Below are 16107 nucleotides of genomic sequence, written 5' to 3' on the forward strand. Positions count from 1 at the left end.
CCTTTATAATGAAACCACATTGACTCCATTTGTAAAGAAGTATGACAAGAAGATGCATCTTCACTGACGGTAACATCCCATGATATAAGATCATAGGCAGTACTGTAATATATTACGTGTAGTTCTTGCCACCGTGCTTTAAAAATGTTGTGTTCAGACATGCTTCTACTAACAGCTGCTAAAATATTAGGCCACAAAAAGTGAAAAAAGGTGTGGAAGAGGAAAAGAAGGCTATGCTTAGCTGAAAAAAAAAATATGAAAGAGGAGTAAGAGGCAGTATAAAGTAGTAGGAGCAAATATAAATCTGCTTAGCATACTACTTACAAGCCTGTCACAGGACTATCAAAATGATACTGACAGTCCTAAGTAGCATAATAAAATAACAATATAGGAAAATACACAAAGAAAATACTGGCACAAGAAGGTCCCTTCCTATCTTTGATACCTAAACATTAATGAAAAATGATTTCAGTGACTTGCAAAGCATCCAAAGATAATGATAAAAGCATACAGAAACCCACAGAATACTAGGAAAGATAGTTTCCACTCTCTTAATTTCTTATTTGCAATCCAAATAATTACAAATACTCAGGATGTCAAGCTAACGAAGGTGAGAAAAGAACTGGGAAGATAGGAGGGGGAGAGAAGAAAGAAGGTCTGAAATAATGTAGAAAGATTATTTTAGCCATGTATTAAATAATATATTTGTAAAATACACATAAATTAAAGCCATGATTCAACCATGAGATGATAGAAATATGAATGAAATATTTAAGCTCTACTGTCATAGCTAAGAGATTATTTTAGCCATGTATTAAATAAAATACACATAAATTAAAGCCATGATTCAACCATGAGATGATAGAAATATGAATGAAATATTTAAGCTCTACTGTCATAGCTACTGTCATCAAAATCCCTTGACAGAATTCAAATCTTCTATAGACAAAAGTATGTTATTTCTTGCATTGCATTTTGTTAGATTGCACTGCTAGGCATATGTTGCAACTCAGAAGCCAATGTATGGAAGGAATTCCAAATGTCGATTTATTTAAAGAGCATCCTTGTGGGCAAAAATGACAAGAATGTTCTGCCTAATTCAGAATTCCTTGGTGAATTAAAGAAAAGTGTATAAAAAAGAACTATAGGATAAATAATTATAGAATCATAGAATGGTTTAGGTTGGAAGCGACCTTAAAGAGCATCTAGTCCCAACCACCTTGCTCCTTGCAGGGACACCTCCCACCAGACCAGGTTGCTCAAAGCCCCATCCAGCCTGGCCTTGAACACTTCCCAGGGACGGGGCATCCACAGCTTCTCTGGGCAACCTCTTCCTGTGTCTCACCACCCTCAGAGTGAAAAATTTCTTGCTGATATCTAATCTAAATCTACCTTCTTTCAGTTTGAAGCCATTACCCCTCATCCTATCACCACATGTTCTTGTAAAAGGTCCCTCCCCATCCCTCCTGTAGGCCCCATTCAGATACTGAAAGGCTCCATTAAGGGCTCCCTGGAGCCTTCTCTTCTCCATTGAAAGGCTCCATTAATGGCTCCCTGGAGCCTTCTCTTCTCCAGGATGAACAACCCCAGTTCTCTGCCTGTCCTCACAGCAGAGTTCCTCCAGCCCTCTATCATCTTCATGGCCCTCCTCTGGACCTGTTCCAACAGGTCCATGTCTCTTCTATGCTGAGAGCTCCAGAGCTGGACACAATACTCCATGTGGTGTCTCACCAGAGCGGAGTAGAGGGGAAGGTCCAGAGCTGGACACAATACTCCACATGGTGTCTCACCAGAGCGGAGTAGAGGGGAGAATCACTTCCCTTAACCCGCTGGTCATGCTTCTCTTGATGCAGCACAGGATGTGGTTGGCTTCCTGGGCTGCCACCACACATTGCTGACTCATGTTGAGCTTCTCATCAACCAACACCCCCAAGTCATTCTCAAAGCTGCTCTCAGTGAAGCTATTTAACTCCACTGGGAATATTAATCTAAAAGCCATTTGAAAGGCTTTTTTTCATGTCCTTGATAAAGGAATTTTCATTTGAGACGATTGCCTGACATTTAGATGAGCAGTTGTAACCAAAAGCAAGTAAGCTTTTCATTCTCAGCTGATAGCCAGTGAAGGTGGCTTCAGATGGCATCACTGCAAAAGCAAGTAAGCGATGAGAAATAGTGCCAGTGAAGGTGGCTTCAGATGGCATCACTAAACAAAAGATAAAGATCATATTTTTAGAGCTCCATTTTCCTTTTTGAGGACAGCATTTTGCAAGAATATATTACATTTAAAAATAATTTGAGGCAAAATCTTAACATTTTCATATATATATATCTATCTCTAGCCTAGCATCCAATTGCTGCTCTGATTGGCAAGAATCATCACTGTAATTCATTCTTGCAAGTGTTTTCCTCAGCACAAGAACTACCCTCAACCAGATAAGATGGCTTCATTCTGGATGAAGATTTACTTCATAAACAAATTCATGTCCATGAATTTTTAAAAAGTCACATACAGTCATAAGCTGCTCTGGTAATTGCCTTTGCTGCATTCTTCTGAATATCTGGAACAGTAGAATCTCCTACAAATGAAAGTAGCTTTTTAAGGCCTCCTGTCTGCTGAATCAGTTGCAGAGTATGCGTGTCTTCCAGACAATTTCCCAACACAGCAAGAGCTTCCACATGTAGATCGCTGAATTCCTAATGAAGAAAAAAACCCAAACAAATAACCTTCAAATCAGGATTTCAATATCTTGTGCTTTTAATTTTGTAGGATAATTGTCATAACTTTATTTTGCACAGTTTATTCACACTGTAAAATACATCTTTTTCATATGTATACTTTCTGTATAATTTAATTGATGTGCCTTTGCATGCACTACAATTTATCAAAAAGAGTAAAACCAGCAGAAGTTCCTGATTTACATCAAGGTGGGTTAGGCAGGTATTCAGAAAGGATCTGTCACTTTAAAATTTTAAAAACTTCACAAATTTCTCTATGCATTATATTTCCCATGGTGAGATCTGAACTCAAGAAGCACTAAAATGAGTCTCATAATAACATGAGCAGCAAAATTTCCAAGGTAGGAAATTATACTTAAGGCCACTGATAACAAAGCAAATTCAGAAAAAAAAATCAGCGTTCAAACTAGGAACTAGCACCAGAATTCAGCATATAATAAAAAATTTTGAGAAAACCATTATATAAAAAAGCTATATGATGATTTTTTCTGATATTTACAACAGTTTGAGAAATAGACAGTAAATGCAAAACAGTATTACTAGTAGCAATAAAGCAACAAAACTAATATAAACATTTTGATGAAGCCCTTTGGTTCCTCTCTTAGCAAGCTAGGTATCCTAGCTTATCCTCTTTCTATGCAGTTAGTTCTAACTAAGGAGTTCTTTCTTCTTTTATCACTCTTTCATAACATGAACAATAATTTGCATTAGTCATACAAACATTAGCAGCAAGAACAAAAAACTTTTAAGGCAAGTAAACCGTACATTGGTTTCCAGTATCTTCAGAAGACAATCTAATCCGTTATTTTCTCTCAGTATTATCCTGGTTTCTCTGTCTTTGCTAATTTCTTCTAAGATTTTAAGGGCTAACAACTGAATAACTGGGTATTCAGATTTCAGTAGTTCCAGCAAGGGTGGAATTACATTCAGCGCACGAACCGCAGCATGGCTTTGAAAATCCTGCAGTAAAATATTCAACAAAGACTGTTAGTGATAGAGAGTGTAACAGTACATCAATTCCTGACTTTCCAGAAAGAACACCAAAATCTGATTTCAAACATACACAAATGAGTCAATATTCCAGAACTTCCAGTTCTGAAGATTTCTTTCTATTCAGCTAAGAATCCAACTCAATATAATCAAGACCCACCAACCTTAAGTTCCATTTTTTTGCGTGACTGAAGTACACACTACAGAGACTCTTGGTTTTGCCATGTTTGTCTCAACATACATATTTCTTTGAGAAACTTTTTAAAATTTAGTTTCATTATTTTTATTTACCTCAGTGGAGGGGCAAAAGAGCTTTCACACTCTACTGTGGTTGCCTGGTTATATTTCCTTTCGTTTTACTAATTATAAACCAACAATTTAAAATTTCAACTTTAAACTGTGTATATGCAGCTTAGCAAAAAGACAGTAGTAGATGATATTAAAATAGAAAATAAATAAATAAATTACAATTTGCTTTTAAATAGCTTATTGCATATGTGCAGCATGCAATTATCCTTATCAATATAAGCAAGCACCAGGTGCAGTTATCCAGATATACCCTGCAACAAAGACAGCGAGATAGTAAAAAGGGAGAAAGAGTAAAATGTGATTCTGAATAGACATGCTCTGATGCCCCAAAAGAGATAGAGTTATAAACTGAATTCATTATTGAATTGATTCGCTTAAGCCATGGAGAGAACTGCCATACAAATGCACCATTCTTTTGCTAAGCAGCATATGGATGACATTAGTGCTGAGTGTGAAAGTAGCCAATAACAAATCTATTCCTCCCAGTATGGAAAGTAGCTGTTGACAGCATTCACCTATCATTAAAAAGATGTTCAAAATTGTGACTATAGACTTGCTGGCCAAAACAAGGCACAATGCAAATTGCAAGGTCTTTAATTTACAGGATTATTCCAACCTTTTGGAAGGACAGGTTATAACTCTCATTACCAAGAATAGCATTTGCCAAATTGATCTTTAATTTAAAAAATCTGAATCTGATCTCACTTACATTGCTGTACAGCATGGATAACTGCATTAAGTTAAACAGAATTAGTCAAATCAGCTATGTTCATAACTAGTGCAACAATCAAGGACTTGGGTGTAATGTTTTCAAATACTTTGATGAACACTGGGGAGTAAAGGAACCAAATATTTTAAAATTATTAATCCCACAAAGGATGGCAGGGGTGGGGGAGAAGTGCTTTTCTGCCTCTGTCATTTAAAACAACAACAAACTTTACCTGCATCACGAGGTAGATACATTCAAGCGAATTCTTCTTAACATCAGGATCAGGGCTACCTAGCAGTCTGACAAGTGGTTCTAATCCACCTTGCTCAAATATTTGTACTTTAGTAGTATATTCAACAGCCATGTGTGCTAGGCAGAGACTAGCAAATTCATGGATAACTACTTCTTCTATGGGGAGGGAAAAAAGAAATATTTTGGTCAAGTTTTATTCAGCACAGTATATGTTCGCTAATCCAGTGGTTTAAAATATTATTTCAAGTCAATAAACAAGAGCTGTTAATCATACCTGACATCTCCATAAACATCTTGCTCCATCTGTACAACATAAAACACTACTCAGTGAGTAACAGAGCTAATCCTATAAAAGTAATTACCTATTTAACATGTAGTATGACAAATCATAAGTTACAAGGAAGATTTTATTAAATTGTCCAATCAAATGGCAATCATAAATTATTTCTGAGTGTATTTTTGCACAAGGAATGAATACTGCAAGCTACCTTCTGGCGCCAGCTGTGATATAAGTGAATTTGTGACATCCAGTTCCCTCAGTAATTTCTTGACATCATCTGCAATGAAATAAATACAAATGCGAAGCCTTTCGTTTGGCAATCTTGGCTGAGCAAAGAAACAGACTCTACTCCAAGGGATATGTACTTATGGTTACTCCCTGAGTGACAAAAAGATCTGAATGGGAATGACACACAACTGAAGTTATACCAAGATCATAATGGCCCAGAAATCAGAGAGAAGATTTTCAAGTACCAGATGACATTTTGTGACATTTGATATATAGGAAGTTCCTCAGTACTTCATTGAAACATTATTCAAAATACTTACATCTAGCAGGTTCTGATTAAATATTGCACAGTTTTAGTTGTCAAAGAAGTTGTAATCTAATAGTTAAAATTATTTGTGGTTAAAATTATCAAAATAAAAGCAATCCTTCCGTTATTTAATTTTCAAGCCATCACTTTCTAATTTTATGCTAACACAGCCCACACTGCAAATTGAAAACATGAATTATATAGGTCTTATCAAAATCACATTGAAGACTTTCAGAATGCATTTTTACTGTCATCAATGGCAGGATATCCACAACCACTGGACAGAATAACCAAAAAACATTCTTTGTGTTTTTCAGACTTCATGTGATCTTACAAGGCTGTGTTGTTACTATCTACACATTACGGTGTTAAAATCCAAGAAAAGAGGTATGAGTTGAATTTACTTTACTTCAGTGGTGTTCATTCAAGCTGAATGTGTTCCTTTATTCTGGGCCGTTAAAAAAGGATTTCTTCACATGGGCCACCCATTGCTTTGATGACCACACTCATAAACATTGAAAAATATTCAAAAATGGAGACTCTTACGATTAGAAGCCATGATGCCAAGTACCACGATGGCATTTCTGCGTACAATTGGATCTTCATGTGAGATGAGTTTAAACAGATGTTCCACTGCTCCAAGACCAAGAAGTGTCACTTTGTTCTCATCACCTGAAGAGTAATTAGGATAAAGTTCTATAAAAATGCAGCAAGCTCACAGTTCTAATGTAACGAAGTAAACCAGCTACCAATCTTTCATTGGACTGTCAAATCAAAGAACAATGGCCTGGGCAGGACCTTGGGACATCATCTAATCTATGCCCCAAATAGATTTATTTTATTTTATTGACAAATAAACATGTGTCAAATAGTATCAAGGATTTGTAGTATCTAGGATTAATTCACGTTCGTAAAGCAAAGGATGTTTCTGTCTATTGGACACCCAACTAATTCTTTGGAGACTGCAGTGGTAGTACAAAGGACAGCTTTCTACTTAACAAAGCAGACACCAAGATATCATAAAAAACCCGTCGTTTTCCTCTTTTCTTGCCTCCCAATTTATTTTCCTCAAAATAACAGTTAATTCAGCCTATGGATCTGCACTACCCATCAACTGAAGCAACTGCAAGGATTTGGATCCTTAAATCCCACCTGAAATTTCTACCACCTGAGAATGGAGCACTTTGTAGCTGAATACTCTCTGGCCATGCAAAGGACAGAAGCATTTTGTATGATTACAGCCTTCAGTTCTTTCTCACTCAAAAAACACCCAAAGAAACAAGAAAAAAACCCAAGAAACAAAATCCGAAACCTACTTCTATTCTTGGTTCCCACAACAGCTTTATAATTAATTTTCTAACGAAGCAAGTGAGCAATGCAAGAAGAAACTGGAGGACTATGCTCATTCTCAGGCCAAAATACAATTAAAATAAAAGAACTATTTTTTATTGAGGGCTAGGACATATTTTACTAGCAACATTCAAGACATGTTCTACTCTGCTCGGGTGAGACCCCACCTGGAGTACTGCATCCAGCTCTGGAGCTCCCAACAAAAGTACATGGACCTGTTGGAGTGGGTCCAGAGGAGGGCTCTGAAGATGGTCAGAGGGCTGGAGCACCTCTCCTATGAAGACAGGCTGAAAAAGTTGGGGTTGTTCAACCTGGAGAAGGCTCTGGGGAGACCTTATAGCAGCCTTCCAGTACCTAAAGGGAGCCTGCAGGAGAGGTGGGGAGGGACTCTTTACCAGGGAATGGAGGGATAGGATGAGGGTAATGGTTTTAATCTGAAAGAGGGGAGATTTAGATTAGATATTAGGAAGAAACTCTTTACTGTGAGGGTGGTGAACCTGGAAGAGGTTGCCCAGGGAAGTAGTGGATGCCCCATCCCTGGACTTGTCCCTGCCCATGGCAGGAGGGCTGGAACTGGATGATCTTTAAGGTCCCTTCTAACTCTAACCATTCTATAATTCTATGAAATAAATTAACTGCAAAGTGAAAACAACTCCTTCTCTTGAGACCCACTGCGAAGTCTTCTGGAAGACTGCAGGAATAACAATGATATAGCAATGATAATATTAACATTTTAAAGGATTATTCATTTAGTAGAAATAGAAAAAATAAATATTTGTCCTCTTGCAGTGTGCTGTATTTTACTGTGGACAGCAAGGAAGGAGCCAACAGAGTGTATGTTGTGTTGTGTACAGCTGTCTCCTGACAGTCCAAATTCTCTCTTCACATGTTCAAAATTTGGTTGCATGCCCTCAGCTAAGCTTGCCATATTAAGCTGAACCTAAATATCTTTCAGAACCCAGTGATCCTTCAGACCCTTCAGCTCTTCTCTTACAACTTAGTAGTGTTGATGATTGCCATCAGCAATCAGCATATAAATCCTTATTTTTTTAAGAAAAAAATAAATTAAATGGAAATTAATATTAAAACAAATTAATTACAGCAAGAATACTACCAGTGTACACCAATTAGAGTGGCTGACATGGAATGAGTAGAAGACAACTTAGGACATTATGTGCTGCATAATTTTGAGCCTTTGTTATACAGTTGTCTTCTGGGTACCCAGAACATGATGCTTAGCTAGAGATAATACAGGGACCTTTGGAAAATTTGGAATCTTGTAGACTTGCTATTTTCCCAACAAATGCAGAAATAAGCTTGATAAAGGAGGCTGAGCAGTCTCTAATAAAACATCTGTCACAAAAGTACTGACACAAGAGCTATAATATATAATATATAATAACAGACACAGGTTAAAAAGTAATTTTCATTGAAAACTGAACCTTGAAATAACTACACTGGTACAGAAGTTTCAAACTGTAACATAAAAAAGAGAATTCTTTCTCAGATGCAAGTCTGTTGCTCATAACAAAACAGATACAGGTTGTATTTAAACCAAGCTCCATTAAACAGAGAATATAAAATTCTACAACAAAATTATAAGAATTTCCATCACAGAAACCACAGGACTTCTTTATAACTGCAAATACAGGTTTGATAGATATTTCAGAAAACCCCCAAAACCTTGACAGAGAACTTTGAGATGAAATGAAGATTTTGGTGCTAGGAAACCAAAAACTTGTGAACTACTATCAAAATCTAAGCAACACAAAGGAAAGCTCATTGCAAAAAGACTAACCTTTTGATGCGAATTTATACAGAGCATCACATGCTTTAGCCAAAATTTCCTCTTCAGGAGAACTAAGCATTAGCACAACTGTTGCTGCTGTTTTGCTTTCAACCAATAATGGATCGAACTACAAATGAAACAACAAAAAAAGAAAGAATAGTTTGATTTATCCTGTGTGCTGCGGTAGATTCCCACACTTCATTAAAAAAACATAGTTTGAGTTAGAAATATTAATGAGTAGCTATTAGGATCAAACTACAAATGAAGCAAAAAAAAAAAGAAAGAATAGTTTGATTTATCCTGTGTGCTGCGGTAGATTCCCACACTTCATTAAAAAAACATAGTTTGAGTTAGAAATATTAATGAGTAGCTATTTACTTGGAGAAATTAAAATTTTTAAGAACAATTTGAGATGTTTTTGAAAAATAAGAATGAATAATTGACTTCCAAATATAATCATTATTTCATCCTGTGTCGTGGTTCAGGCCAGATCAGCAAACGACGAGACGACAGAAGAGGCTTAACTGAGAAATCAAATCACTGAACTGAAAGTTGGTTCTGTTCTGCCTCAAACCAGGACATCCTGTATGAAGATGTCGAGAAACCCTTGACAATTCCCCTTACATCTCAGAAGTCTTGAAGGTAACAAACTATGTAATTCTCTTACACATGTAAGAGCATCCTGTGGCTTCAGAACCGCAGGATTCTGAAGTTTCTTTTGAGCAGCTGTGCACAGAGCCTGCCACGTTAGGTGGTGTATGAGCAAGAGGACTTGATTACTCTGTGGCATTAACACTTTGTGGTTTCTTTAAAAAAAATAAAAAGACGGAAAGAAATACGGAAAGAAATCTTACCCTCTTAATAGACTCTTCAGGACTAACATCACTTGAGCAAGGGAATCTTCTAGAAAAGCCTTTTGTTCTTTAACAAGGCTCAAGGGTTTCTGAAAATTCTACCCATTAAAAAGTTTTAAGCTTATTTGGATTTAAAATAATTTTTTAATATGGAAAAAACTGTCTTCTCTCTTCAGACTTTAGGCCTATAGAGTAGCTGTGTTATACACAGAAACTACTAAATTCTGGAGTCGTGCAGTCTCTCAATATCAATGTATTTATCTTACAAAACAGCAGATTAATAATTTAAGATAGCAGTAAACATTTTAAAATATTATTACAATGGATATACCACATGTATTTTAAAATGTCTGTTATTTAGTTTACTTCATTTAAAAAAATCCTCTAATAGCTACATCAGAGGCAGATGTTGCTGAACAATAAGGGCATGAAGATACATACAAGCCAGTTGCCATGCAAGGAAATTATCTGGAGCAAATCTTCAAAAATGTTGTGAGTGTCGTAGCAGGAAAATGAACAAAAAGCAGGCTTTTTTTCTTCACTCTCCTCTGACTTGTTCAAAAATAAGGCAAAATATGACACTAGTAGCCAAACTTCTAAATTAATAGTTTTGATAGGTTGTAAAATCTAAGTAATTTCATTATTTTCCATGAGGCATATCACACAATTTAACCGTCTGCAAGACCAAGACCAAGTTAAGAGGCTGCCTAGCTAATGTGCTTCATTAGTCTCCCTAGCTTCAAGCAGGACTGAAAACCTGAAGACACTGTCCAACTTCATGCTTGCTGGGACAAGCTGGAAGCATGGAAGCATGGCAAAAGTCATGGAGCAAGTCATGGAACAAAGCTCCTTTTCAAAGAAAATAGTATCAGTTTACTGTACCGTAAGTAATTTTGCTTTACAATGACTCAGCAGCAAGAATTAAACCAAACAGTGGCAGAGTGGTCCAAGTTACCATCTTAATGATGGGCCTAAAATGATGGAATTCTTTATGGGAATTTTCTTTTGAATGGTAAACAGGCAAAAAAATTAGCAATATTCATTCATTCTACCCATAGGAGAGGCATACAGGAGAATAAAGGGACAGAAAGGCCCTTTAGCACCTTCATACTTCTCTGCTTCTGCCCATTTGTGTCCTTGCGTGGACAGAACATGATCCTACAGGTAGTACTATGATTTAAGAACAGACATATCTCCTGAATCTGGCCAAATACTTGCTGATGGGATAAAACTGCAATTTCTAGTAAAGGCTGTTAGTCCTCCAGAGTAAAATAAACACAAAGATTGATCTCAGATGAAGTTTAATAAGAAATGAAATATGAAATAAGAGTTCAAAATCTCAGTTATCTATTTACATTGATCTAATACCACAGATGCTATTACGTTGCTCCATTTTCATTGCCTCTCCTGTTCACAAGTAATTGTATAAACTACAATTCAATGATAACTCCTAGGCTTTAGTGACAGGTTGGCACATGAGCAGAGTGAAATTGGTTTAATCTCTACCCATTTGTATAGACATTAGATTCACTTCTACTATCTGAAATATTCAATAGGCACTTTCCTATTAGAAGCAATTTTGTGCTGAAAACACAGTAAGAAGAGCCACTGAAGTCAAGGTATGTTTAAGAAATCAGAGCCCTGAACAGGTCAGTGATTTGCTGCAAAGTAACACTGTTTGTCAAAACTATCATAGAACTGGGTAAGACTTTTGCTTATCAGAATGGCAGCATAGCTACAGTTCCCCTTTATTTTCTTTTAAAATCAAGGCTTGCTCCTAAATCTTCATACATCATTGCAGACTCTTTCCTTAATGGCACATAAGGACAGATTATCTGCTATAAGAATATTCCTGAAGTTACAAATGACCTTGATTTAAACACAGAAATGTAACTGTTTTATAAGTAACAACATTTCCAACATTCAGTTTGTATTAAGAAAAAAGCAAGTTAAATGAAAAAGAAAGCTATAATTCAAAAACTCCTATATGACTTTGATCATGATTTTTGTTTACATTTGACTTCAAAGCCATCTTTGATTTTTGTTTACATTTGACTTCAAAGCCATTAGAAACTGCAAAGTATCTGGTTGGGTTTTTTTTTATTCCATCAATTTAACTCAACTTAATTTGGTAAATAATTTTTGAAGCCATCTATATTTTATCCATGTTTAATATTCTGAGACACAAGTATCACAGTTTAACAGTCATATAAATATCTGTGCCTTTCCTTTGTTTTAAAACTACTGCCTGATAATTTTATTTGTCCTCCACTTCATTCACCACAGGAAATAGCAAAATAAATGACACCCATTTGCTTTCTCTGTATAGTCACCATTTTGTGAGTTTCTCTGATATTCCTCTTCACAATCATTTCCTTTTGGGGATAAAGAAACCTACTGTCTTTGATCTTTCTTTATACAGAAGCCACTCTGTCTATTCTGGTTGTCCTTCTTAGTACTTTTCTATAGTTCAACTTTACCTTTTTTTGAGATGGAAACACCAGAACTGTTAATGGCATCCAACATGTGCATGCATAATGCATTTGCTAGTGACATGGTGCTTGGCCTTTTATTTCTGGATTTTGAAATGTTGTATTTATTCACTTTTTGCCTACTGAGTAACTGGCTGCCATTTTCATGAAAGTATCCACATTAATTCTGACAGACTGGATGACACCGGATGCAGAATAAAACCCCATGACATTCCAATGGCAACCTCTCTCAGTTTTGAAACCTGAACAGTAATTTGTTTTCTCACCTTTGCTTTCTATTTTACAACAGACATTATTGCCAGAAAAAGAATTTATTTTTTTCTGTTAGTGTTTATGTGAGTGAAGAGCCTGGTCTATAATTTTTTGAAAAAGCTAAATGACTGTATCAACGAGATGACCATTATCCACTTGCTCACAGACTCCTCTAAAGAATTCAAATAGATTTCAGAGATCAAACTTTCCTCTACAAAACAATATTGATTTTCCTCCATTACTATCCTATTTATCCATGTATTTTTTTTCCTTTTTTTTTGTTTGTAACTATTTCTACCAATTAACACCACATGGAAGACAAATTTTCTGTAATTATTGATGTACTTCTTTTTGAAAATGAAACTTTCACCCTCCATTCCTCTAGTACAAAGGCTACACATTAAATACCACAAGTGACAGTACCACAATTTCAGATTTTAGTTATTTTTCAGTTAGAACAAGACCTGGACAACTACTATTTATTCATATTTTGCCAATTTCCTCGCGTTTGTTTTAGTGATTTGCTACATAGCTTTGTCTTTTGACACAAAAATAAGTCATTTTGCTTTTCTTTTATGACCTTAATCAGCTATGAGAGACAGTGCTGAAAGCCTTACTAAAGTCGAGTCAAATTAATATTTAGGCATTAATTACTCATAATAAGGTGTTTCTGTGGAGACTGAATTTCAGGAGTTGACAGTGCCACTTCATATATTCCACCTTTTTAACATCATTATTGTGAATGAAGCCATTTTCAAAAATACTCAGCTTTCAGTGATAACACCTCAGTATTTTCTCTAGTGGTAATCTTAGGCTTCCCTTTTAATGTCTGTGCCCTAGCTGATCATCAAACAGTAACATTTTCTAGACCAAACTTAATGAAGATATCATATGAAAAGTTCCTATCGATCTCTGTCAAAGCTAGCATATTTTATCTGCCTGAATTACTGTATAAGGTCATCCATATAGAGACAGAGGCTTAAAGCAATATTTTTCCTGGAGAAGCCCAATTCTCAGAATGGATAATAGTAAAAGACAAATTATGAAAGGCAAGGAAAACAGAGTCCTCAGAATACTTTCTGAAGAGATGCGTTTCCCACCTGTTCCTAGAAATCTATAAAAATTAGTGGTCATCTGCAGTACCATATATCCTCAGAGCATTCCACATGCACAAAGGCCCTCTTTTATCAGCCTGTCCACATTATCTCAAGGCTTCTTTTCTTGGACTTGACATTTTCATAAGCAGATTATCAATCAGAAGATAATAGCTAATACATCTTTTATTTTGTCTGCATCTCATTTCCTGCCATCTGAAATATCCAGATGAAATTTAAAGGTTAGAGATTCAACTTTACATGATCACTATTAACAATATTCTCATAGCTAGAAGATTTTCTTGGTTGATAGTTAGAACTAATCAATGATCTGTTTTAATGTTTAATACTGTTTTGCTTCCCTACATTCAGGTTTTTTTCTCCTGATAGGACTGCTAAAAGAGATATGCCAGCCTGAAGTATGATAAGGGTGAAAACTAAGCCAAAAAATGCAGATGCCATCTGGACTTTCCTCTTTCCAATTCTTTCCTTTTTAATAGTTTTATTCACCTTTTCTGTAATTTTTTTTCAGTTGTTGAATATCTTTTCTAGCATTGTTCAGTTTATTGTAGTAGTTCGTAGGCTGTACCATAATTTTCTCCAGAAAATCTAATAGAGTCTTTTGGATATAGAAATTTTGGTGCTGCCTCTACTGACTTTTTAGATATTTACTGAAAAAGTCGATTTTTATTACTTTGGAGGGGGTTAGCTCATCTGTATGCTTTAAATCTATTTTCATGCCTTTCATTTTTTTTTTCTTAGACTGCAAAGATACTAAGTTTTATTTCCTCAGGCTTGTTTTAATTAGTCCTATCCACATACACCTTCTTTGTGTCTTCTCCTTGTTTTGTAGGTTATGCCATACAGAAATAGCTTTAGATCGATTTATCCTCTCATGTTGAAGTTTTACGTCAAGTCTCCTTTCATAAGGATTTATTATTGATTGGAGCTTATGAATTATGTTTGCAATATTCGTCTTTCCACAGAACAGTTGGGCAAAACCTGATATCAATTGCTATGCCTCAGTGACATCATGGCTATTGGATATTACTGTCTTAGTCAAAATTATTTATGGTTATTTAATATTGAAATTGTGACGTAGTTTTTGCTGATCAACTTTTCTACGACCTTTGAAAAAGCTCTTAAAGTACCATGTCTCTTTACAGACAAACCCATTGTTTTTTTTTAAACAGTGTCCTGAACTATGCATTTAGTTTCATGCTCTTCTGTGGACTTGTCGAGGTCCTGATTTTCATTAACTTTGTTATTATCTGGCACAGAATTTATAATATACTTTTTTCAATGTCTCTGTCTTATTTCCCCTACTTCTTTCTGAATAAACCAATTAAACTTTAAAAATGCCTATGTTTTGAACCTCTGTCTTTTGGGGGGTGTCTTTGTACCTTGTGAATTTATAGAAAGTCTTGGAAAGTGTGCTACTGTCAGACTCTTAAATTCCACCTTTTGAAAAAAAGTCACATTACCACCATTATTCCATATTTGGCTTCACCTCTTGTGCTTTTCACTGTGAACTTCCAATGATACCAGAAACACCTGAACTGCTGCTAAAACAGTATATCTTTGCAAAAGGTCCAGGATACATAGTACCGTCATTCAAAATATCTGTAAAATTCTGTATTCAGTAAAAAAGTCTGCAGAGCCATCTAGGCTCTTAACTCTTTCATCCTTAAAGAAAGGGCATGTCTCCACAGTTGAAAAGACAGGCAGATTTCAGGTCTTTTCACTCTTTTCCCTTCTCCTTTGATTTTTACAAATGGAAAGCTAATATTGCTCTTCAAATAAAAAGAAGCCTGGATTGTTTCATACATTATTATTTGCAAAGCCTGCCAAAGACAACAACCTCCACAAAGAACTACACATGCCCAGTCACTCTAGTCTGTATGCTGTCCAAGAAAAGCAGAAACAGAATCATCTTTAAAAGACATTTTTAGAATAATGTGGGTAACCTAGAAGAGTGAGGATGGTAGAGCTGGACCTATAATCGTGTAATGTTTATATTATAGTACATAGCAGTTTTTAAACTTACCACATCCTTGGGTGGAGGCTCTACTTCCTTCTTTACTTTTTTACCCATCCTAAAAACAAAAACAAACAACAAAATAAAAGCGGACAAACAAAATCCCTTCTCTGTTTTAGGAATCAGCTTACCAGTGATTCAGAAAAGCTTGTAAGAGACTTTCTCCTTCATCTGACCCATTTAATCAGTTTGAAGAGTTCTTTGACACAGTAATTTCTATGCAGAAAGTAATCCCTTATAAAAAAACCAAACTTTCTAACATTTGAACACATTTGGTAAAATATATCTGTCAACAAAACACATAACTAAAATGAAAGATGTGAGACATCTCAGGCTCAGCTTATGATGTGGTGCAAATACATAGGACATGCTTTTCTATAAGTTAGTTTTATCTGCATCTATGTATTGGGTCTGCCTGAGGCGGAGT

At 35.7% G+C, this 16107-nt stretch overlaps 1 protein-coding gene across 1 annotated transcript in view; it reads right to left on the reverse strand.

Annotated features, from left to right (window-relative positions):
• The window catches only part of ARMC3 (armadillo repeat containing 3), a 64827-nt gene that overhangs the window by 38084 nt on the left and 10636 nt on the right, over nt 1–16107 (reverse strand). The window contains exons 3-9 of the mRNA XM_014945879.1: nt 15690–15738; nt 8960–9077; nt 6358–6483; nt 5485–5553; nt 4977–5152; nt 3502–3696; nt 2511–2694 (exon numbers count right to left, since the gene is read on the reverse strand). Coding sequence (XP_014801365.1) covers nt 2511–2694; nt 3502–3696; nt 4977–5152; nt 5485–5553; nt 6358–6483; nt 8960–9077; nt 15690–15737 — 916 coding nt within the window. The 5' untranslated portion in view covers nt 15738. The remainder of the gene's footprint in view (nt 1–2510; nt 2695–3501; nt 3697–4976; nt 5153–5484; nt 5554–6357; nt 6484–8959; nt 9078–15689; nt 15739–16107) is intronic.

Source organism: Calidris pugnax, unplaced genomic scaffold, assembly GCF_001431845.1.
Source record: "Calidris pugnax isolate Ruff unplaced genomic scaffold, ASM143184v1 scaffold19, whole genome shotgun sequence".
Taxonomy (NCBI): Eukaryota; Metazoa; Chordata; class Aves; order Charadriiformes; family Scolopacidae; genus Calidris; species Calidris pugnax.